General features: G+C 44.2%; 1 protein-coding gene across 4 annotated transcripts in view; it reads right to left on the bottom strand.

Moving 5' to 3' along the window:
• Positions 1 to 26,281, bottom strand: part of elovl2 (ELOVL fatty acid elongase 2) — a 123,869-nt gene that overhangs the window by 14,182 nt on the left and 83,406 nt on the right. For all 4 annotated transcript variants that reach the window (XM_078539149.1, XM_078539148.1, XM_078539150.1 and 1 more), the window contains 2 exons: positions 12,156 to 12,233; positions 5,929 to 6,100 (listed from right to left, as the gene is read on the bottom strand). In XM_078539149.1, coding sequence (XP_078395275.1) covers positions 5,929 to 6,100; positions 12,156 to 12,233 — 250 coding nt within the window. The remainder of the gene's footprint in view (positions 1 to 5,928; positions 6,101 to 12,155; positions 12,234 to 26,281) is intronic.

Here is a 26,281-nt window from a genome sequence, read left to right as displayed (position 1 = left end):
TGGCTTAATGGTAATGGTACAGTGGGGGCGGTATGCCGGGCTATAAGGTTACAGATTGTGGTTGAGTGCGAATCTGCTGCTGCAGATTGCCCACAGTTGTCTTCAGTTGCTAGATCTGTTCAAAATCTATCCCATTTATCACAGTGGTAGTACCGCACAACATGATGGAGGGCATCCTCAACGTGAAGACAGGACTTTGTCTCCACAAGGACTGTGCGGTGGTCGCTCCTACCGATATTGTCAAGAACAAATGCATCTGCGGCAGTTATGCCTGTCTCTTTATGGGATATGTGGAACATTCCTTGTTCCAGTCCTACTCCGGCCCCCTCCCACAACTCTTTCTCCGGTACATCGATGATTGCTTCGGTGCTGCTTCATGCTCTCGCCTGGAAAAATTTATTAATTTTGCTTCCAATTTCCACCCCTCCATCATTTTCACATGGTCCATCTCTGACACTTCCCTTCCCTTCCTTGACCTCTCTGTCTCAATTTCTGGTGATAGACTAATATTCATTACAAGCCTACCGACTCCCACAGCTACCTTAACTACAGCTCCTGACACCCCGCTTCCTGTAAGGACTCCGTCCCATTCTTTCAGTTCCTTCGCCTCCGTCGCGTCTGTTCTGATGATGCCACTTTCAAAAACAATTCCTCTGACATGTCTTCCTTCTTCCTTAACCGAGGTTTTCCACCCACAGTGGTTGACAGAACCCTCAACCGTGTCCGGCACATCTCCCGCGCATCCGCCCTCACACCTTCCTCTCCCTCCTAGAACCATGATAGGGTCCCCCTTGTCCTCACTTATCACCCCACCAGCCTCCACATTCAAAGGATCATCCTCCGCCATTTCCGCCAACTCCAGCATGATGCCACCACCAAACACATCTTCCCTTCACCCCCCCTGGTGGCATTCCACAGGGATCGTTCCCTCTGGGATACCCTGGTTCACTCCTCCATCACCCCCTACACCTCAACCCCCTCCCCCGGCACCTTCCCATGCAACTGCAGAAGGTGCAACACCTGTCCCTTTACTTCCCCTCTCCTCACTGTCCAAGGGCCAAAACACTCCTTTCAAGTGAAGCAGCATTTCACTTGCACTTCCCTCAATTTAGTCTACTGCATTCGCTGCTCCCAATGCGGTTTCCTCTACATTGGAGAGACCAGACGCAGACTGGGTGACCGCTTTGCGGAACACCTTCGGTCTGTCCGCAAGCATGACCCAGACCTCCCTGTCGCTTGCCATTTCAACACACCACCCTGCTCTCATGCCCACATGTCCATCCTTGGCCTGCAGCAATGTTCCAGTGAAGCTCAACGCAAACTGGAGGAACAGCACCTCATCTTCCGACTAGGCACTTTACAGCCTTCCAGATTGAACATTGAGTTCAACAATTTTAGATCATGAACTCTCTCCTCCATCCCTACTCCCTTTCTGATCCCCCTTTTTTCCAATAATTTATATAGATTTTTCTTTTTCCCACCTATTTCCATTATTTTAAAATGTTTTTCCATCCATTGTTTTATCTCTACCTTTTAGCCTATTTTGATCCCTTCCCCCCACCCCACCCCCACTAGGGCTATCTGTACCTCGCTCGACCTGTTTTCTACCCTTAATGTCACCTATTAGCACATTCCTTAAATAATATCACCACCTTCAACACCTCTTTGACCTTTTGTCTATGACATCTTTTGGCTATCTCCACCTATAACAGGCCCTCTATCCAGCTCTACCTATCCCCCCGCCCCCCCCCCTTAAACCAGCTTATATTTCACCTCTCTTCTATTTTTCCTTAGTTCTGTTGAAGAGTCATACGGCTCGAAACGTTAATTGTGTTCCTCTCCATAGATGCTATCAGACCTGCTGAGTTTTTCCAGGTATTTTTATTTTTGTTTTGCATCTGCGGCAGACAGGTTGCTGAGGATGAGGTCAAGTATGTTTTTCCCACTTGTTGGTTCCTTCACCACCTGCCGCAGACCCAGTCTATCAGCTATGTCATTTAGGACTCCTTAGGCCAGCTGGTCAGTAATGGTGCTACTGAGCCACTTGGTGATGGACATTGAAGACACCACCCAGAGTACATTCTGTGCCCTTGCCACCCTCAGTGCTTCCTCCAAGTGGTGTTCACCATGTTCGAACCCAGGACCCCAGAGCGTTACTCTGGGTCTCTGGATTACTAGTCCAGTGACAATGTCATTACACCATCGCCTCCTCTGGTAAGACACCAACTGAGGCCTAACCAGAGACTTATAAAAGTTTAGAATAATTTTCTTGTTTTTGTACTCTTTGCTTCTCTTTTTAAAACCAAGGATGCCAGATACTTTTATAACAGCCTTTTAAATTTAGCTTGCCACATTGAATGTTCTGTATATGTTCTCTATTATCTAAAAACCCTATTAAAATTTAATTTATATTGCCACTTCATGTTCTCCCTTCCAAAATACAACACTTCATAATTCTCTATATAAAATTTGATCCACTACATGACTACCCATTTCACTAGTCCTGAGAACAGGTTCTGATCAGTTTTGATGAAAGCGTCATCAACCTGAAATAGTAAAGGTTTCTTTCTCCACAGATGCTGTCAGACCTGGTGAGTATTTCCACTATTTTTTGTTTTTATTTCAGATTTCCAGCATCTGCAGCATTTTGCTTTTGTCTCAGCTGATTCAGGTGTGGAATAAATTGAGGGCATTACACTGACGTTAACAGACAGTTAAAAAGGGGGTGTGGTTGAAGAATGCTGGGATTAGGTGAGGTGACTAACTCCTTCATCTAGCCTGCTCTTTACAATCATAATGCCTGAAGCATAATGATTCACATCAAACCCTTCCCACCAGCAGCCAGGCAATCTTTTGGGAGAGGCAAAAGAGCAGACTAAAGTCATTCAAAACCAATTTCTGTTAGAAACAACTCTGGAGAATTATTTGCCAAATTCATTAGTCAATCTAAACCAGGTCGGAAGGCCTGACTGATAATGATTTACATTAATTAGTATTTCCCCCTATCTTTTCCATGCTTTGATCTCCAACCCGTTCACAAAGCGTCCACCTTCTTTGATGATATGCAGTGAATCAGCACTGTACAAGCTAACAACTTGTTTCACAAGTCGTCTACTACCTGCTGGGTAGAGAACCACCACCTGGTACGTTACTGAGTTCTGCTGTAGCATAACATGTGCATGACCCATGCTCCTCCCAAACCGATCCAAATGAAATAATCCACCAACATGAACAAATTGTAGACCATTCATTATTTTAAAATCCACCACCTCTGTGGAGAATATGAATTTCTATCGTGAATAGAACCAGTTTTTTTTTAAGCCTATCTCAATAACTGATTTGTTGTAAGCTGGATCTCATTCTTTTTGCACTCCACTGAATCTTTTCCAATGCTTCAAAGTTATTCACCATAAGGCCACCAGAAACAAATACAATGGGTGGAATCTTCTGGTCCTGCCAGTAGCAGGAATCTTGGCGGGTGGGGGCACTTAGTTTGGCGGGAGGCAAAAAAATCTGTTTCCCAATGGTGGGATAAAATGTTTGAATTTTGTTCTCCCGACTTTCAATGTGGGTTGAGCTTCCTGATGAACAATGTTAGGAACTCCAGTCACATACATTAGCATCTCATGCATGCTCATTAAAAAGACACCTTGCCCAGAATCAAGTTCACCCTCCAGCAAGAATTTAGAACGTTCAGTTTTACAACTAAGTGGCATGCACCTGCCGAGCTTCACCTCTTCCACAACTTTGAAGTCAATAGATGCTGCTTTTGTCTTCTTGGGGACCTTGCAAACTTCACTCATATCGTGTGCCAGTAGTAAAAGCTGTGCCATAGCTGGACACAGGGCAGGCTAAGCAGGGAAGGGGGGGATGTGGGGGAAGAGTTTATCCAAAGAAAGTGGGATGAGAGGAGTATCTAGGGGGAGGGGGTTGGGAGGAGTGTCTGGGGGGAGGGGGTTGGGGAAGGGTGTCATAGAGGGCAGGGTCAGTGGTGTCGATGGTAGGGTCCTTGGGGGGGGGGGGGGGGTGATGAACTCGGTACCTGCGATAGGAGGGAATAATCAGGGGATGGGAGTGGGATGTAGAAGAGTGGCAGGTTCAGGGTGAGAGTTTGGTGGGTGAAGGTCTCATGGGGTTGTCGAGGGAGGGAGATCACAGAGGGAGACTAGATAGGTGGCTCAGATAACGTGAGGGAGCAGGGTCAGGGTGGGCATGGGGTTAGTAACAGCTGTCAGTTCTGAGGGGAGGAAAGGCATGTGGGGGTGGATCATAATAGAGTCCAGAGTAAGGCGGGGAGGTCCAAGGGTGACAGGGGAGAGGAATGGTGATATAGGGTGGGTCAAGGGTGATGGTAGGAAGCTGGTGGGTGTTAAGGGAGGGTAGAAGGTGGTGGAGAGAGTCTGGAAGCTGATGCGCACCATTTTTCAGATCTGACCTCGACCACACAGTTAGTCAGTTATAGATCCCTCGAAGTGGGAGTAGGTTCTTTTTGGGTGGGAGTTTAAGGTAAAGTGGCCGACTCACGGGGCATCCTAATAATTATGAGGCAACTGGATGTTATCCAGGCTCAGTTGTGCTCTCCTCTCTATGGTGAAGCCCACACAGCAGCAGGTTTGTTTTCTGACTCATGGGTCTGACAACATCGAGATCCCAGCATGGTATGGATCTGCCATTCATTCTATGTAATTTGCCATTGGCTGCAGCCAGAGGCAAGGATGGTGGAGGGAGGTAGATGCCTCCAAGGGCACGGCTGGTGGACAGCAGCCATCTCATGATTCCAAGCCTCCATCCTCCTGGGCGAATGGTCATGGCTGACCAGGGCTCATGCTGCCAAGGCAATGGTCTCTCTTTACAGTCTCAAGGATAATGGGGGCAAGTGGAATAGTGCCAGAGGGAGGCTTCTCACACAAAACTGTCATCATCCTGGTCAAAGAACAATGTCTCTATGTACAGTCATGTATGAACAGGAGGAACACCCATCTCTAGTCCTCCAGGATGTCCTTTACCCGGAACGGGTAGTGTGGGGATGCCATGTCTAGATGGCGCCCGGGCCAAGGGCTTAGCACTGGCCTACTGGCTTTGAGATGGAGGGAAAGCTGTAAAGAACATGCTCACTGAATTTATCAGTTCAATTCATACACACACCCACTGAGGCATCGATGATGCAGGCTGCAGGCAACTCTGCCATGGTGATGGCCCCCATCCAGGTGAGGAAGAGAGTCCATCACAGTTGGCACAGGGCTAGGAGGCGCAAGAGCCTGAGCAGCGAGAGGCAGTGGGGCCTCTAGAAGTTCAAAATGCTGATGAACAGGGTCCACTGCAACAAGGAGCATTGGCCTGACCATGGGTATATCACAGGCAGTGTTCTTATCTGAAAATGAGTGAAAGGCAATGCTGGTGGCACCTTCATATGTCCCGGGATGTGGTTGCTCACATCTGCCAGCTTTTCCTGTACAAGCTGCAGCTGCAAGGACTCCAGAGGATGAATGCAGAGCTCCTGGCCAGCATTGAGTGATGGCTGTCTGGGTGCCATTTAAATATAGTGCCAAGACCTTCAACCCCATGAGGTAATGGTAGAACAGGCAAATTCCTGTGTGCCCCACCACAAGATTTGTGGTGCTCCTCGATGCATAATTAATGAGCTGATCAGCGGAAGATCGTGCATGTTCAGCCATTGTGTCACCCAGTGGGAATCATGCTGACTTTCCCACCTGCCTCCGGACTCCAAAACGGAAGATTCCGCCCAATGTGACTGGAATAACTATGGTGCCAGTGGCAATTTATTTTAATTGATTTATGCCGAAATATTTTTATCTGCAAATTTGGGACACCCGTGTAATTCCTGCCACACCCCCATTTTGTTCATTAACATTGTTCAGCCATCCATGCAAATGGTTAGTTTGAACCTGTACCAGTAATACAACTCACTTTGGCCACAAGGTATCCAGTTAAGGACGCACCACCAGATGTTGAACATTGTTGCATGATGATATACATGAAGAAATGTAATTTGGCTGTTCTTCTTCCGTAAGACAAAAAATATTGTGTCCATAAATTCAATAGCTTTAGAAAAGTAGTACCACCACAGCACCTTAGCCACCTGTAAAATGAATACGGATATACTTACTGCAAGCTGCAACAAGATACACAATAGTAATTACCTGAACAAAATTTCATCTTACTGAGGTTTGATATGGTTAATTTTTCCTCATGCTATTGCTAGCTTTTCAGTCATAGCAATAATTAAAAGTCAGTGCCAAGAGTAGGCACGAATTAGAATCATTGGACAACCAAAGATCGTTGGCCTCCTACTGTGGTATAAGATTAATTCAGTCCATCTTTGACAGACATATCCAATTAGTAGTTCTTCGCTGTTCTTTCCATATATTCTGCAAATTTCTCCTTTTAAAATATATATTTACTTCATTTTTAAAATTACCACTGAATCTGACTCTCTTGTCCTTTCAGGCAGTCCATTCCAGATCATCATGCCTCATTGGAAATTAATAAAACTCCCAGCATGGAAGAATAGATTTCACTAATAGCCTACCTTTTAAAGATCGATCCATTACAAACATAAATCATACTCTCCTATAACCTGTTTGTGTGTTTATCAGTCTATTTTGTTGAATTTAAAAAAGTTCTTTGTACAGTGAGTGAGTGCTGTTGATATCGAGACAATTGACTGGGGGTGTTGCTGACACCAACAATAAAGATCACCTTCCTGTAATGCGGTGACCAGAACTGTAAGCAATACTCTAGCAGTGACCTAACTTGTGTTTTATACAGTTCTAGCATAACTTTCCTCTCCTTATATGCTATGCCTTTGCTAATCAAGGAAAATATCTCATATGCCTTCTTAACAACCCTATTTACCAGTCCTGCTACCTTCATGGATCTGTGGATATGCACTCCAAGTATCCTACCATATATTGTGTATTCCTTTTTTATCTCCCCAAATGCATTATCCCACAGGTCTCAAAATTTAATTCCATTTGCTGTTTTTCTACTCACCTGACTAGGCTATTGATACCTTCTTCCTCTCTCTCAACCCACATGGCCAATTTTCATATCATCTGTAAACTGCTTAATCATGCCCCTATATTTAAGTCTAAATAATTGATATATATCATGTACAGCAAGGGATCCAGTACTGAGCCTTGCAGAACCTTCCTGGAAACAGCCTTCAAGTCAAAAAAACACTCGTCCATCATTACCATTTGCTTCCAGGCACAGGCCAATTTTGGATCCAACTTGCCACTTCCTAGTGGATCCCAGGAACTTTTAATTTTCTGATCAGTCTGCCATGTAAGCCCTTGTCAATAGACAACATCGAACATGCTACACTGATCCTCCTTGTTACTTCCTCAAAAAAAATTCAACCAAGTGAGTCAGACATGACCATCTATAACAATTCCATGCTGACACTGCCTGGGCCTGGTGGTTTATCCACTTTCCAGGATACTAATCACCTTGACAATTTTTGCCTCACTGTTTATCCAATATATTATTTTATATTTGTCCTCCTTAAATAGAATGGCTCTTTTGTTGTTGTACTCTTTTGAAAACGGGTGCAAAGTGTTCATTAAGAACCAGGCCCATATCTTGCGCCTCTACACACAAGTTATTTGGGCTCTGATTGGCCCTACTCTTCTTGGTTTGCCTCTTTGGGTTTTCCTTGACTTTGCTTGCCAATATTTTTTCAAGACCTCTCTTTGCTTTCTTAATTTCCTTTCTAATTTCATCCCTGCACTTTCTACACTCCTCTAGGCTTTCTGAACTGTTGAGCTTTTGGCATCTGATGTAAGTTTTTTTTTGGTTTATCATACTCTGTATGCTCGTTGATGTCCAGGCATGTCTGGATTTAAGACACCTGCCTTTTTTCTTTGCGGGAACATATTTGTTCGAAACCCTCTTTACCACCACCTCTTTGAATGCTTCCTACTGTTCTGACACAGATTTGCCTTCAACTAGCTGTTTCCAGTCCACTTTCTCTAAATCACATCTCAGCTTAGTAAAATTGGCCTTTCCCCAATTTAAAACTCTTTTTCAAAACAAAACTTTTGTGTTCAGTAGAACACTTCAGGAGTCACTTTAGTCATCACTGAAATTTATGGATCACTGATTGCATCTACAGTTAATTCAGATCGTTAGACTTGGGAAATGTGAAATGTTAACTCCCTCTATGAAGTGATCACTCTTTATTTGCTAAAATTCCATAGACGATTGAAAAGCAGGATTGATCATTTTACTAAATTGTTTTCTTTAAAGGGAAAGTAGTTGAGTGCAGCCTTCCACACAATAATTATTGGATAGATGAAAATCAAAGTAAGTGCTATTGAAGGTCTATCTGGAACTAGGAAGCATCAGGTACTCTTGCACCTCTGCCTGGAGGCCTACTAGGAACAAACCCATTCCTCCCACCCTGGCAGTGAAATTAAGTTGATAAGAGTGTCCTGCTAGCAACCCAGCCAATACTACTAGTTAATAGAAGTCTCCTACAATACACGGACAATCAAAATATAGTTGACCTCCCCTCCACAAGAGTTTGAGGCTAGGTGTAGTTTTCTGATGAAGCAGATTTGGACAGTAGAGGATAAAAGCTGTCAATCACAATGTGAACTCAGCTTCTGCTGGGATAAGTGGTTTTAGAGCTTTTGAAACTCACCCAAGCATTCATAATGTGCTTAACTGTAATAACAGCCCTTAGAAAACGTCAACAGTGAAGCCTATCGAAACTGTAGGAACAGATGGCTTAATTGTTTCTCTTAAGCTACACCAGGTGATCTACCAATGTATTCCAGCAGTGGATTTCTGTTTTTTAATCTAACTGAAAGCTGCAATCTGTTTTATTTTCAATTTTAAAAGGCTGGACATTTGAAGCATTTCCGATCATGACACTGAAACAGACCTTGGGCGGAATCGTCTCAGATTTGCACTAAGTGCGGTAGCATGCAGGTAAAACAACGTTTTACCCGCTGACCACAATGGTGGCTTTTCATGCCTTTTCATCCCAAACTTGCCGCATTAATTATGCATTCCCGGGAAACACACCATTTCCATTTGGGCAGTCTCTCATTCACCTGCCACACCATCACCTCACTGCTTCATCATGCCAGGCACCACATTTAAAGTACAGCTGCGCTCAGTGCTTAAAGCTGATGACTCCAGCAAAGAAGACTGCAGCCCTTGAGTGCCTTTTGGATGCTATGGAGGCCTGTTGATGTCCTCTACCCCTGCTCTGGCCACAGGAGGGGCAGCTACATTACCACTCGGGCTTGGTAGGCTCGGCAGTGGTCAGTGTCAATGCTGCACAGAAGGGGTTGGCCATCCAATGCAGATAGATGATGAATGATCGCATCCATGCAGCCAGGGTATGGCAACCATCTCATCACTCTAAACTCTCACACTCAAGCCCAACACACGTTCACTGGCATCTCACTCACTGCCAGCTCAAGGGACATCACCACTCACTCTCACATATATACCTTCACATGCCCAGCTGGCCTCATCTCCTCTGGAGACTGCCTCTTTAGTCCTCACCATCCTGAGGCATCCCTGGGATACCCTCCTTCCCCTGTACAGCTTTCATCCTGCAGCCTCTTCCCTTGCCTGAGACCATTTTTCCCCTTTCCCCAAGCAACCCTAGCCCTGCAGCTGTTGAAAAGCCACCCACATATGGCTGATCTGGTAGGTAGCGACCTGCCCGTGAGCTCCCCTAAAAGTGATGTGGTGCTGTGTGAGAAGCCTGGCACTGATGACTGCGAGTGCTGACCGAAGCAAGTAGGCAAATAAACCTTGAAGTGCAGCCCGCTAAGTGCACTCCTTATATATGCTGTTGTAAAACACGTCAGCGGGATGATACAGCGGGGGCGAGGTAGGTAGAGATGAGTCTGACAGGCTGGTCTTATAATGGTATGCTGATGTATTACAAAGAGGTTCCCAATGTCCGATGGTGGGGAATGTGGCCCACCACCGGTGGGCAGAGCAAATGATCGCGAACTGATTTCTGGCCTTCTCGCCATATTGTCTGCTCACACCGCCGAACACGCCCGATGCCGGCAGGCACGGAAAATCCCTGTCCTTAAATCTGCTCTTCATTAGTGTTTACACTGTCTGCATAAAATCATGGTTCCCACATTGCAGCCTGGAATGGCTAAAATGGAGTCTGTTTGAACTTAGCATTAAATCCAAATAGCCCAGCAGATTCAGGATTCCCACCTGTGTGATTCAGGCCTCCCCCTCTTCTTCCTGCAACAAAAATGGGATCTGCTGGAAATGGGGGTGGGACTTCCATATCTGGGTCCTGCCCACCCTTTCTAAATGTCTTCCGGGTTGTCCCAACTTAGCAAAAGTCTGCACCATAACTCTGTTATTATTAGATATATTATAAATTCTTATTTTCCCCACATAAAATAGAAATGGCCTATGTAAACTGGTCATACTGCACTAACGTACACTTCCAGGAGAGTGTAATTACAGAATGACAGGTTTACACAAGCAATATCTATGGTAAATTAGGACATAGGCATTTATAATGGAAAAGTTGACAGGAAGCACCTGCAAATATAAGATTTGTACGGTATGTGTATGAAAAAAGACGGCCCTCTCTCCTAAGGAGTTTATAGTTAGAACTCTCTATTCCTTTACTTGACTTTTAATTTATGGGGAAAGCAGCTTTGGAAACTTAAGAAAAGGACCAAATGATCAAAATGCAAAAGGGAAAAACAAAGTCCTGAGTGAAACTGCATTGTTATTTGTATTTTCTACAACTACATGAAAATGAAGGTGAAAAATGACCATTAAATTTTGCAACCTCGAGCATCATCCTCCCAGCCATGCTAAATGCTAGAGTGGGCAAAACCCCAGGGAATTAAACTCGGGAATATTCTACCCCAACTAGTTAAGACAATTAAACAAACTTCAGGACACATGTGACACATTCACCAGCCATAGTTCAACTAACCCACATCCACGCCAACATTGCAAACACAGGATCAAATTTTACAGCCCTCACCGCAGAGCAGACTGGCAGGCAGTGGGCTGTAAAATCCACTGCCATGGCAGAGATGCCATGCCCATTCCTAAGCCTCGACTAGTATTTTATTAGTGGTGGGGAAGACGTAGGATGACCTGCCACCTTGGGCCAATTTAAGCCCTTAATTGGCCAATAATGGTCTCAAGGGCCTCCTCCCACTGCAGCTGATAATGTCTATGTCATGTTGTGAGGCCACTAATGGCCTTTTTGAGGGCTGAATAGAGGGTCCCTCCTCTTTCGGCAACCTGTGCCCAACACAATTCCTCCCACAAGGTAGGCCCCACCCCTGCATGCTTCCCCCCCACTGCCCTCCAGCACAGATCACCACCACACACCACCCCCACCCTCACCAGGGCCTGCCACCCTGGCCCTGGAAAAATCCCTGACTTACCTGGATCTTCAGCTCCATGGCTCCTCAGCATTGGGAACTGCCTGTAGTCCCAGCAGTGGCCACTGCTTCTGATGTGCTGCTGGGACTAGATTGGTTGGTACCTCTCAGAGATGGGACTTGTCCCCAGATGGGGCAAAAGTCTTGCCCTGAGCCAATCACAGGCCCAATGGTCTTTAATCGCTGCAGGGCAACCCAGCCTGCTGAGCCCACCGTCTCCATGTAAAATTCCAGCCTAAGTCAATTGAGTACCAGAAGGGACCATCTTCTTCATCCATTATGTGATACTAAAGTTCCTCAATTTCCTATCCCACTTACCTCTGACACCCTTGAGTATTAAAAATGTATCCATCACCATTTTAACATTTATAGCCTTCATGCGCATTGACTCCATATAATTAGCTGAGATTTATAGGATATATAGTCTTTAAAATTCACGGTAGTCATGTTCTAGCATGTGAAACGCAGCGCCATACTAAGGTAAGTTTCGGATTTGAATTTCTCAAGTCTCAGAGCAGGAGAAAAATCAGAAGAGAAACCTCATCTGACCTAAACTGACATGTTTCTTCCTAAGAGTAGCACTGGCATTGGCCCAGATTGGCCAAGAGTAGGCAGCGTATTGTATGACTGGAAGGCAGTGCTGCCCATATGGTAGGGCAGCATTCTTTATGAATTCCATTAAGCATTATTACCACATTGGAAATCTGTTGTTTTTTTTTCTTGTCTCACCCTGATGTCGGCGTCACCAGCACTGTGAAGATTCTGACACTGCAAGTTATACCTTCCTTCCCAACTTGCTAGGACCAGCTGTGAAGAACACAAACCTATTGTTAGAAAATCTTTTGATGATTGTTGATCCAGAACCTTATTGAAACTAATAGTAATGTGTTCAGAGGGAAAAGAACCATTTTCACAGATCACCATCCTTTTTTAATAAGACTAATTTGCCTTCAATTCCTGTGCTCCAACTTTAGCTAACAGCCTCTGGATTTTAGCAAATGCCTTATGGAAGTTCATATAAATGACACCCATAGACATTCCCCCTGTTCAATACTTTAGTCGCCTCTTCAAAAAATTCAATCAGTTCATTAGGCAAATCCATGCTCGCTTTCTCTGATCAGCTGAGAAGTTTCAACATGTTCAGTCACTCCATCTTTTATTATAGAATTTACTAATTTCCCATCAGATGTCAGGCTAACTGGTTTATAATTCCCTCTTTTCTCTCTCTCTCATCTTTCTTAGAAAGTAGAATGACATGTGCAATTTTCCAGTCTAAGGAATAGATCGCAAATCGAGACAATTTTGGAAGATTATAGTTAAGGCACCTTTAATGTTCTCACACGCTTCCCTCAAAACCCTGAGAGGGAAACCATCTTCTCTTGGGGATTTGTCATTCTTTAGTGCCACTATTTTCTCCTTTGCTATTAATTTGCTAACGTTAATTTTGGTGAGTACCTGCCCCTAATTCAATATTAGTTTCTTTGAGATGTCTGGCATGCGGACCTCTTATACTGTAAATACTACTGCACATTATTCAACATGTCCACCATTGATTTATTTTCTTTGACAATATCACTATGATCAGTTTCCAAGGGGCCCACATTGCACCTATCTACCTTTTTTCTAATATAATTAATTATATTATTGTGTGCAGTTTTAGTCTCCTTACCTAAGAAAGGATATACTTGCCATAGAGGGAGTGCAGTGAAAGTTCACCAGACTGATTCCTGGGATGGCAGGATTGTTGTATGAGGAGAGATTGGGCCGACTAGGCCTGTATTCATGGAGTTTAGAAGAATGAAAGGGGATCTCATTGAAACATATAAAATTCTGACAGGGATGGATAGACTGGATGCAGGGATGATGTTTCCTCTGGCTGGGAGGGTCCAGAACAAGGGGTCACAGTCTCAGGATGCGGGATAGACCATTTAGGACTGAGATGAGAGGAAACTTCTTCACTGAGGGTGGTGAACCTGTGGAATTCTCTACCACAGGGGGCTGTGGAGGCCATGTCATTGAATATATTTAAGAAAGAAATAGACTCTAAAGGTGTCAAGGGGTATGGAGAGAGAGCAGGAGTACGGCATTGAGATAGAGGATCAGCCTTGATCATACTGAATGGCGGAGCAGGCTTGAAGGGCCGAATGACCTACTCCTGCTCCTATTTTCTGTGTTTCTATGTAATTATAACAACATTTGTGTTGATTTTGATATCCCCTGCACTTTTTAAATACTCCCTTTTTGTAGTTCTTACTATCTGTTCTGTCACCCTTTACTCTTATTTGTGTAGAGGTCTTGTGGCGCAGTGGGTAACATCACTGCTTCTAAACCAGAAGCTCCGGATTTGAGACCACCCCAGGACTTGATGGCCAAGGAAGGTACATTTATAATGAGGCCTAATAGGTTGATTATCAACCTGCAAATGCCTCCAACACATGCCAATGGCAGGCAGTAAGAACAGGAGAAAATTCTGGTCAGCCATGTGATGGAAAAAAGTTAGGGCATCTACCATCACTAGCCATAGCTCCAGACTACAACATGCATGTAAAAGTGCATGTTGCCACAGTAACTCGGGCTCCCTGACTTTTTAACACATCATCACTACTCTTAGTTGTATCCCTCCCATTTGCCAGGATTTGAGCTATTTTTTGCGCTTTTGTATTTTACGCTGTCATCTTTGACACATCAAGCTGTTTCCCACCACCACCCCCCACCATCACAAATTCTTTCTTAAATACCCCCACTAATCTTCTAACAGATTTGCCAAGTTTACTGTGGACAGTGCCTGTCTCACCTCATTAAACCATTAGAGTCAGCCTTACCAATATTTATTTACTTTTTATTCATTCATGGGGTGTGGGCTAGGCCAACATTTATTGCCTGTCCCTAATTGCCCATGAAGGTGGTGGTGAGCTCCTTTCTTGAACTGCTGCAGTCCATGTGGTATAAGTACACCCACAGTGTAGGGAGGGAGTTCCAGGATTTTAACCCAGCAACAGTGAAGAAACAGCAATGTATTTCCAAGTCAGGATGGTGAGTGGCTTGGAGGAGAACCTCCAGGTGGTAGTGTTCCCATGCATCTGCAGCCCTTGTCTTTCTTGTTGGTAGCAGTCGTGGGTTTGGAAGATGCTGTCTAAGGGGCCTTGGTGAATTCCTGCAGTGCACCTTGTAGATGGCACACACCGCTGCTACTGTGCGTCAGTGGTGGAGGGAGTGAATGTTTGTGGATGTGGTGCCAAACAAGTGCGCTGCTTTGTCCTGGACGGTGTCAAGCTTCTTGAGTGTTGTTGTAGCTGTGCTCATCCAGGCAAGCGGGGAGTATTCCGTCACATTCCTGACTTATTAGTTGGCTAAGTTTTAGAACTTTCTGGATAACTCTTCGCTTAGTAGCTGATTCACATTTCCTTTCAAACACTACGTTATACTTGATCATATTTGTTAATGTTCATGTTAAGAAAATCTGGATCCTCTCTCCATAATAAATCTAATATGGCATGCGTCCTTGTTGCTTTTAGGATAGGATTTTGCCATGGGCTTTGGAACCCTGATGTCTGGATCAAATTTGGGCCCCAAACCCGCATTTACCAGCAATCTTCCTGGTGCCAGCCTCCAAATTGGCCTCCCCTGAGCTCACCATCCTGCTCCCGATACTGTTGGCCCAATTAGAGGACCAATAACTCTAGAATCTCAGCATCCTCACCAGGAGAGGTGGGCATTGCTGAAGTGGGTTGGAGGCGGTGAGGGCGCCTCAGCATGAAGGCACCCTTGCTTGCTTGCACATTAATCATCAAATAGCCCGCATCTAGATTGGTATGTGAATTGGGCTGGAGGGGAAAACTCTCTGCTGGATTAGTCTTGGCCACGATTGTAGCCTTTTATTAATGCAGTCCCCTCTTTACAATATGGAGCCTTTGGTTCCAATGATCCCTAGCCTGTCACAGCGAGGCCACCTACATTGACCTGGCAGTCTCCACAAGCAGCGGGGGCCTGCTCTGAAGCCAGCAAAATGGTGGAGAGACTGCAAAATAGCTCCTAATTGGGGCCTCAACAATGTTAATTGGCTGCCGGGCTCTCTGCACAGAGGCCAACAGAATCTACTGTTACATCAGCACCGATTACCAAACTGCGCACAGATGGTATTAAATGAGAGGTCTTTTTAGTCTCTGTGATTCAGTGACACACCAGGTTAGCATCAGGAGGCCTACACAGTTTTATTGTTGAAGTTTTGCTTATTAATTCCACAAGATAAAAAAAAACTTTAGAGAATGCAACAAATGTCCAAGAACTCCATGCCTTTGGTAGATGTCCATGGCAGCTTTACATGGGGCCAAATCTTCTGAGGAGCGGCAATCACTGTCGGATTGCCACTCCACTCCTTTTTTCCTGGCATAGTCTGGAGCTGCAAGTTTCTCACAGACTTCCGACCCTAGCCTGCTGAGAAATGTGCAGTGTGCCTGTTCTGGGGCCCTTTCAGTGCAGGACAGAAGCATTGGGGGGAGTGAAGCCACACCCTCTTAACATTAGCTGCTGTAAACTAGTACGTTTCAAGGTCCCAGCCACTTTGATAAAAGTGGGTAGGTTGGGGTGGGATGGTAGTCGGGGTGGGTTGGGGGCTTGGGGCGGGGGGGAGCAGGTGGTTGGGAGGGTGGAGAGGATAGTTGATGGATGGGAATCAGTCAGGGGGCGGAGCGGCGGTGGGGGGTTTTGGAGGAGGTAGTCAAGGGGGTGGGGTAGCCTGAGGTCGGTGAGGGGGTGGGGTCCACTGGTTGTGGGGGGGTGGTTCAGGCTGGGTCAGTACCATAGTTTAAGTGGTTTTAATCCTCCTAACTTTTCCTAACTATTCTGCTAAGAGAGTGGAACCATCCAAAGTCTCTAATTTAAATTGGAATTTTGGATAGTTCCAGGTGCAGGGTAATTCCCAATGGAAGTTTTAACTTCCCAGATAATTCCCACCCAGGTAATTCCCATGCAGATAATAGCAAAATACTGCTGGAAATCTGAAACAAAAACAGAAAATGCTGGAAAAACTCAGCAGGTCCAACAGCATCTGTGGAGAGAAAAACAGAATTAACATTTCATAATCCCAGGGTTTCTGATTTTCAGCAGTGCCTTTTAAGGGTGTGGGCTGCTTCAGGTCACAAGCCCGGACCCTGCAAACCCAATTTGGCCGGTTCCATTGCTGGGGTAGGCGTGTATGACTCTTCAGAGCTAAAGAGAAGTAAAAATGTGATGAAATTTACACTGTGTAGGGGGGATGGAGCAGGTGAAGCTGGATAGAAGGCCAGTGATAAGTGGGGGCAAAGCAGAGATAGACCAAGATGTACAAAAGGACAAAGGGGTGTTAACAGGGCAAAAGAGACAAATGGAAATCCTGTCGGAGAGAAAAGTAGTACTTCAACCCTGGCTTGGGGACTTCCGGGGGGCTGGGTCGCCCAGAGCATCTTCTGGGGTACCTCCAGGGTATGACCCTCTGGGAAACAGAAGATCTGGGCCATGAATTCTGGTTTACAATTCTGTTTGGAGCTACTCCATATCTGTTACCTTACACACTCTTATGATGACCGGTGGCAATTTCTTTCTGTACAACTTAAAGCTCACCAGCATACCTGTAGTGTTTACGTCCAGACTGCCTTCCAGTGGTATAGTATGAATGAAATTGTAATAATTTTCCAGTAGCTTTGTAGGTAAGGATGAATAATACCTTGAAATGTAATTGTTGATTTATATTTCTTTCATTTTTCTGTGAAATACTGATATATTTTGAGTCACAAATGTTGTGTACATCAATCTATCTGCTGTAATTACATGTGGTTTTGTATTGACCCAAAGCATTAAGCCTCTCAAAGATGCCACACCTTTATTTGGGTCAGAATTGTGAAAATTTCAAATAACTAATATTTATCAATCTAACCATTTTAATTGGTGTTTTTAGTCAGCCTATATCCAAAAATAGCCTGGACAGGTAAGACAGGCTACTAATAAATAACCAAGAAACAAACTAGCAATTAAATTGTTCTTTTCTTCAAAATTGCCATTTATGAAGCAAGAAATATCAAACTAACTAATCAAATTAAACAATTTTCTTCAAATTTTTTGAGCAGTCATTCTGTTTCACCTATTCCAGTATATGTGCAGAAAATGGCATTTTTACATTTATATACTTTGACATGGGGGCACCTGGAGGACCTTCTGAACTCACCTTTCGAAAGGTTCCCGCATGCAGACTATGGTTCTCAACACCTCTGAGGTGCCGTTAGCCACGACTCTTTGTAAAGCTGCCCAACTCCTTGAAAACTATGGAGGATTAGGACACACCTACCCCAGCAATGGAACCGGCCAGATTGGGTTTGCAGGGTCCGGGCTTGTGACCTGAAGCAGCCCACACCCTTAAAAGGCACTCCTGAAAATCAGAAACCCTGGGAATGGGGTTAGGAATCCAGAATCGGGTTCTGGCTGCCATTTTCACCCCTCCCTGACTCCATGAAAATCCAGCCACCAGTCCTTGTACCAGCAGCTAATGAGAGCACCGTTTCTTTGTCTACCTTATCTAAACATGTCATAATATTGTACACCTTGAACAGACCTCCCCATAATCTCCTTTGCTTCAAAAGAACAACCCCTGTTTCTCCAACTTAACCTTGGAACTAAAATCCCTCATTCCTGGAACCATTCTGGTAAATCTTCTCTGAACCCTCTCAAGAACCCTTTGCACCCTTCCTAAAGTTGTGGCCTAGCCAGAGCTTTATAACCTTCCCTGCTTTGGTAGTTAACACTTCTATTAAGAAGCCCAAGATCCCATACGCTTTTCTAACCACTCTCAATACTGTCTCTCCCTATCCCTGCTGCCAAAATGCATCACCTCACACTTCCCTGCATTAAATTCCATCTTCCACAAGCCAGCACATTCTGCTAGCCTAACTATGTTCTGTTGCTATCAATTGGTATCACCTGCTCTGCCTGCCACACCTCTTAAGTTTGGTATCATTGGCAAATTTTGAAATTTTATTCTATATTCCAATATCTTATTAATTTATATATATCAAAAAAGCAGTGGGTCCAGCATTAACCCTTGGTCTGTTCAAGGTGTACAATATTATGACATATTTAGATAAGATAGACAAAGAAAAGCTGCTCCCATTAGCTGATGGTACAAGGACTAGGGGCTGGATTTTCATGGAGTCACTGAGGGGTGAAAATGGAGGCCACTGACCTCTGGAGAACATGAATGTCTACCATCCTCCAGTCTGGAAACCAACCATTTACCATGACTCATTGTTGTCCATTCTTAAGCCTTTTTTTAATCCAAGCTGAAACCAACCCTCCTATTCCATGAGCCTTGATTTTTTTTAAATCAGCCTTTTTATGTGGTACTTTGTCAAAGGCTTTCTTAAACTCCATTAGACAACATTTATCATCAACAATCTCTGCAACTTCAAAAAATTCAATGACATAGTCAAACACAATATGCTTTTTATAATCAGTGCTGGTCTCCTTAATTAACTCAAGCCTCTCCAAGTGCCTATTGATACTTTCATTGATTTTTGTTTCTAAAAACTGACACACTGATGTTAAACAGACTGCCCTCTAGATAATGGGAATGTCCTCGTATCCTTTCTTGAATAAGAATGTCACATTTGTCACTCTCCAATCCTCTGGCACTTCCCCTATATCTAACAAAGATTGAAAGATTATGGCAAGCCTTTCCACTTCCCCATTCTCACTTCACCCCTGTGCTTACTGACCTACAGTGGCTCCCACAACCCCATAATTTTAAAATTCTCATCCTTGTTTTCAGATCTCTTCATGCCATTTCCTGTCTCTATCTTTGTAATTGCCGCAGTCCTACAATCTTCCGAGATATCTGCTGTACTCTTAATTCCGGCCTCTTGAGCATCACCAAAGTTAACTGCTTCACCATTAGTGGCCATGCCTTCAGCTGCCCTAAGCTCTGGAATTCCATCCATAAACTCGTCTTTCCTCCACCAAGACCCTCCTTAAAACCTACCTCTTTGTCCAAACTTTTGGTCATCTAATATCTCGTTTTGTAGCCCAATGTCAAATTTTGCTTTATAATTTTTCTATGAATCACCTTGGGACATTTTGTTACATTAAGTATGCTATATAAATGCAAGCTGTTGTTGAATGTCATGCAGTATCTGGTCCTGCAAGAGAGACTGAAGTGTGTCAGTGAGTGCAGTGTAATGGTGATATGGCTATCATGTTTGGAAAGCTGCCAGTGTGTGTGAGCTGTAAGAGGTGGTGTAAGGCTTTCAAAAGTGCTAAGTCTGTGATGGTCAGGTAATGGTAGGAGTGAGGCTTGATTGATAGAGATTGTTGGTAGCTGGGTGATGGTTGTCATGAATTGAGCAGTTGATGAGGCTAGTGGTGCAGTTGGTAGGATATTAAGATTTGAAGGTAAACTCACTGATCTTGACAAATTTTGAGAGATCATTAATCTCCCTGCACTGCATCCAGGTTTTTGCAGCTATACTCCTGGCATTGACCTTCACAGCTATCTTTTCCCAGTGCCATCTTTTCCCAGTGCCATCTGGACATCCTAAGGATAAAAAACATCTCCTCTGTTCCACCTCTTCAAACAAGACCTCCTGTGCAATATCCCAAAATCTTGGCGCATTCTCTCTGCCATAGTCAGTCTTTGTTGAATCTTCCACACCATAATTTTGAAAATACCTCACCCTTTGAGATGCAGTATGCCTTTAAGTAGAGCTGGGCGCTCATGACATCATGTCCCCCTACTGGTACATGAGTTGATGAACAGTGCATGCAGTGAGCATGGAAAGTACACATGTGATGTCTTGCCTACAATGCATCGACAGGGGCAGGTTATTCATGCATTTCAATCCCTGTGTCTGTTTTCAGGATGTATCCAATTTCATACTCAACAAACTCATCAAATGCCAGCAGAGAGATTGATCAGTGAACAGTCCCACTGGAAATTATTTCGCTCAAATGGATACTGATTGGGGAAAGTGAGTTACAGTCGAGCACTTGGGTGTTCTAACTTTTCCTTTCCTTTCCTTATTTCATTTTTTGAGATTATCTATTTTTTGGTGAAAATGAAATCCTGGCCTTTCTTGAATACAGCTTGGATGGGATAATGTCTTCTCAAAATCATAAATCAAGATTTTATAGAAAATAAATTTGGGAAAATAACTACATGTAATTTGGCCAAAATAGAAAGAAAATGTTACATAAAATGGCACCCAGTGTCAGACACAAGTAACACTCTTATAAAAGCTTCATGCAATATCAACCCCATCTTGACCTATCTTGGGATGGTTTAACTCGCCATAGTTCAAATATCATGGTTTGTTGCTAAAGGGCCAAAGTCCAGACAACTAAGAGCTAGATGTAGTAGCTCGTAAATTAAATCAAGGACTTGGAAAAGTGGATAGGCTATTTTAGTTATTGAGTGGCTTGTTCTATTTTGGCCTAGCAAACAGCCACTGGCCCATTATAAGCCATATGAAATCACTGAATTATAGAATAGTTGCAATACAGCTGAAGCAATTTGGCCATCGCATCTGTACCAGCTCTCTGCAAGAACAATTTACCTAGCACCACTCCCCTGCCTTTTCCTCATAGCCCTGCAAATTTTCCCTCTTCAGGTAATGATCCAAATCTCTTTTGAAAAAACCACAATTGAATCTGCCTTCATCACGTTCTCAACCACTGGATTCCAGATCCAAAGGGACGCGAGAATAAGGGAAGTAAACACGTGGCTAAAAGAGTGGTGTGGGAAAGAGGGATTCCATTTCGTGGGGCACTGGCATCAGTATTGGAACATACAGAGAGAGGCAAAAGTGGACATTGGGCTGCTGGAAAATGATGCTGGAGAAGTAGTAGTGGGGAACAAAGAAATGGCGGAGGAACTGAATAGGTACTTTGCGTCAGTCTTCACGGTGGAAGACATGAGTAATATCCCCAAAGTTCAAGAGAGTCAGGGGGCAGAGGTGAGTATGGTGGCCATTACCAAGGGGAAGGTGCTAGAAAAACTGAAAGGTCTGAAGGTGGATAAATCACCTGGACCAGATAGATTACGCCCCAGAGTTCTGAAGGAGATAGCTGAAGGCGTTAGTGGTGATCTTTCAGGAATCACTCGAGTCAGGGAGGGTCCCAGAGGACTGGAAAATCGCTAATGTAACCCCTCTGTTTAAGAAGGGAGTGAGGTAAAAGACGGGAAATTACAGGCCTATTAGCCTGACCTCGGTCGTTGGTAAGATTTTAGAGTCCATTATTAAGGATGAGATTTCAGAATACTTGGAAGTGCATGGTAAAATAGGGCAAAGTCAGCATGGTTTCATCAAGGGGAGGTCATGCCTTACAAATCTGTTAGAATTTTTTGAGGAGGTAATGAGTAGGTTAGACAAAGGAGAGCCAATGGATGTTATCTACTTGGACTTCCAGAAGGCCTTTGACAAGGTGCCACACAGGAAGTTGCTCAGTAAGATAAGAGCCCATGGTGTTAGAGGCAAGGTACTAGCATGGATAGAAGATTGGCTGTCTGGCAGGAGGCAGAGAGTGGGGATAAGAGGGTCCTTCTCAGGATGGCGGCCGGTGACTAGTGGAGTTCTGCAGGGGTCAGTGTTAGGACCACAACTTTTCACTTTATACATTAATGATCTAGTTGAAGGAACTGAGGGCATCCTGGCTAAGTTTGCAGATGATACAAAGATAGGTGGAGGGACAGGTAGTATTGAGGAGGTGGGGAGGCTGCAGAAGGATTTGGACAGGTTAGGAGAATGGGCAAAGAAGTAGCAGATGGAATACAATGTGGGGAAGTATGAGGTCATGCACTTTGGCAGGAAGAATAGAGGCATAGACTATTTTCTAAATGGGGAGAGAATTCTGGAGTGCAAAGGGACTTGGGAGTCCTAGTCCAGGATTCTCTTAAGGTTAACTTGCAGGTTGAGTAGGTAGTTAGAAGGCAAATGCAATGTTGGCATTTATTTCGAGAGGACTAGAATATAAAAGCAGGGATGTGCTGCTGAGGCTTTATAAGGCTCTGGTCAGACCACATTTAGAATATTGTGAGCAATTTTGGGCCCCGTATCTCAGGAAGGATGTGCTGGCCCTGGAGAGGGTCCAGAGGAGGTTCACGAGAACGATCCCAGGAATGAAAGGCTTAACATATGAGGAACGTTTGAGGACTCTGGGTCTATACTCGATGGAGTTTAGAAGGATGATGGGGGATCTGATTGAAATTTACAGAATACTGAAAGGCCTGGATAGAGTGGACGTGGGGAAGATGTTTCCATTAGTAGGAGAGACTAGGACCCGAAGGCACAGCCTCAGAGTAAAGGGAAGACCTTTTAGAACAGAGATGAGGAGAAACTTCTTTAGCCAGAGAGTGGTGAATCTATGGAATTCATTGCCACAGAAGGCTATGGAGGCCAGGTCATTGAGTGTATTTAAGACCGAGATAGATAGGTTCTTGATTGGTAAGGGGATCAAAGATTACGGAGAGAAGGCGGGAGAATGGGGTTGAGAAACTTATCAGCCATGATTGAATGGCGGAGCAGACTCGATGAGCCGAATGGCCTAATTTCTGCTCCTATGTCTTATGGTCAAACAACACACAGTTTAAATAAGAAAGTTTCCCCTTATGTCACCATTGCTTGTTTTACCAATCACATTAAATCAGTGTCCTCTGGTTCACGATCCTTCCACCAATGGGAACAGTTTCTCCCTATCTACTCTGTCCAAACACTTCTTCATTTTGAATATCTCTATCAAATCTCCTTTCAATCTTCTCTTCAAGGCGAACAGCCCCAGCTTCTCCAATCTATGTAACCTATGAACCATTCTCATGAATCTTTTCTCCACACTCTCTGATACCTACATATCCTTCTTAGAGTGTGGTACCTACAACTGGATGGAATCCTCTATTTGAGGCCGAACCAGTGTTTTATATGGGTTTATCTTAACTGCTTTTGTACTCTTTGCCCCAATCCAGACCCCAATTTGCTTTATTAACTGCTCTTTCAACTTCCCCTGTCACCTTCAATGATATGTGCACTTACACTTCCAGGTCTCTCTGCTCCTCCAACCTCTACAGAATCATAACTTTTATTTTATTTTGCCTCTCCTTGTTCTGCCAACCAAAATGAATCACTTTACACTTCTATGTATTAAATTTAATATGCCACTTGTCTGTCCATTCCACTAGACTGTCTATGTCCTTTAGAAGTTTAACACTATCGTCCTCATAATTTGAATGCAATGCTTCCAAGGTCCGGATTTTAACAGAGTCGTGGAGCCTTCGTGCTTTAGCTAAAATGGTGGCATGACCCCAGAACTGGAAGTCCCACCCTCATTTCCAACAGATCCTATTTTGCCAGTAGGGGAAGGGGGAGGGATATATTTCACACATGGGGGAAACCTGAACCCTTCAGTGTCATTTGAACTCAGCATTTAAATATATTGATTGGATTATTATCAGAGTGTTTTATTTATACAGTGAAGTCTGTAATAGATGCTTAGAACTTTATTTTATTTCATCTCAGCGTGACTCCTGAGGTCTGCCCATGGTGGATACTGGGTGAGTTGGCATGGAGCGTGCAAGAGCAAAGGTTGGTGGGTTGGGGTCAGGGTTGGCATGACTAGGCACTAAGTTGGGGTTATGGGGATGAGCGGAGGAGCATGTGTTAGCACTAAGTTTGTACAGGAGCTATAAGGGGTCATGGGGATGAGTGGGGGCATAGGTTAGCATGACATTTGAGGTGAACAGAGTCAAATGTCTTCAGGACAAACGCGCACAGCACATAGCCAATCACCCCAAGCATCCCATCCTCCAATGCTGACCTCATATGCAAAATTTGCAATTGATTATGCAGATCAAGACTTGGTCCAACACCACACATGAAATAACACCAACCTAGACTGTAAACTGAACTGGTCTTTTTTTTAAAGTGCTGAACACTCATCCATCAAAGTGACAGGAGAACCCATCACAGGTTAGCATGGAGGGTATGAAGGTCATGGAGATGAGTGGGGCGGGGGACAGAGGTTGACGTGGAGAATCTGAGGGGCCATGGTGAGGGTGGGTGGAGGAGCATGGGTCGGCCTGAGTTGGCATGGATGGGGCATGGGGAGTGGGTGGGGGTGTGTGAGGTTTAGATGGCTTCAACCCCACAACTGGAACGAATTCCCACAGCATTGAGGCAGATCTTTTAACAAAGCCACCTCAGCACTTGGCAGCTCCTGTGGTTGCCTCTGACTGTTTCTGGGGGATGGCAGGCCCGACTCCTGAACACACCTGCACTCCCCTGGAGTGAAGATCTCATAGTTCGGGGCACCTTTCCCCCAAGGTGGGTGCGGTGAGCCTGGAAATTTCCTGACTCTGTGCACTATCCTTGGAAGTGAAAATCTGCACCCAAGTTTCCTGCCCTGCAAGTTTTGAAATCATGCCCTGTAGACCAAAGTCTAGATCATTAATATATATACATCACAAACAGCAGGGGTTCTGACACTGACTCCTGGGGGATCCCCACTATAATCCTTCCTCCAGTCTGTAAAACAACCATTCATCATTAATCTATTTCCTGTTACTCAATTTCATGTCCAGGTTGCTACTGCCCCTTCTATTCCATCAGCTCTAACTTTGCTCTGTTGCATGACATTTTATCAAATGCCTTTTGGAAGTCCATGTACACCACACTAGTTGCATTACTCTCGCCGATCCTCCCTGTTATCTCATGAAAAAATTCAAATTAGGTAAACACGATTTACCTTTAACACGTCTATGCCGGCTTCAGTTAATTAATCCACATCCGCATCCAAGTGACTGTGAATTTTATCCCTAATTATTGTTTCTAAAATCTTTCCCGCCAATAAGCTTAAACTTGCTGTTGCTGGATTTATTTTTACACCCTTTTTTGAACAAGTTCTCTGGCACTACCCCTGTATCTAAGAATAATTAGAAAATTATTGCCAGTCTCTCTGCAATTTCCACCCTTATTTCCCTCAGTATTCTTGGATGCATTTCATCTGGTCCTGGTGACTTAGCAACTTTAAGTACAGACAGCCTGCCTAATGCCTATCAAGTGTCTGAACTTTCTGAACTGTATCCCTCTCCGCAGATGCTGTCAGACCTGTTGAGTTTTTCCAGGTATTTTTGTTTTTGGTCTGAACTTTCTCCTCTTTCACCATGATGAGCAGCATATTCTTTGTTGGTAAAGACAGATACAAAGTATTTATTTAGTGGCTCAGTCATGCCCCCTGCCTCCATGTGTAAATCCCCTTCTGGGTCCATAATTGGCCTCACTCCTCCTTTTACTGCCCTTTTACTATGTATAGGCCTATAGAAGACTTTTGGATTCCCTTTTATGTTAGCTGCCAGTCATTTCCCATACTCTCCCTTTGCTTCTCATTTATTTTTTCAATTTCCTTCTGAACCTTCTACATTCAGCCTGGTTCTCAGTTGTGTTACCCACCTGAAATTTGTCATGCTTACTTTTTTAGCTTCGTCTTACTCACTGTCTCTTTTGTCATCCAGGGAGCTCAGGAATTGTTTTCCCAACTGTTTCCCCTAATGGGGACTTGACTATGTCCAAACTATCTCCTCTTTAAAGGCAGCCTATTGTTCAGTTAGTTTTGCTTGCCAATTTTTAATTCCAATTCATCTTGATGGATCTGTTCTCATCCCCATTGAAGTTTATCCTCTTCCAGTTAATTATTCTTACTCTTAATTGTTCCTTGTGCTTTTCCATAGCCTTACGATATGATGATTGCTGTTCTTAAAATGTTCCCTTGATCCACATGGCCGCCTCCTTCCCAAAAACCAGGTCCTCCTTTCTCATTGGAGTGGAAACCTACTGGTGTAGAAAAATTCT

The sequence above is a fragment of the Cetorhinus maximus genome, chromosome 3, assembly GCF_964194155.1.
Source record: "Cetorhinus maximus chromosome 3, sCetMax3.hap1.1, whole genome shotgun sequence".
Classification (NCBI taxonomy): domain Eukaryota; kingdom Metazoa; phylum Chordata; class Chondrichthyes; order Lamniformes; family Cetorhinidae; genus Cetorhinus; species Cetorhinus maximus.
The sequence above is the reverse complement of the archived record's forward strand: the minus strand, read 5'-3'. Positions and strand labels throughout refer to the sequence as shown.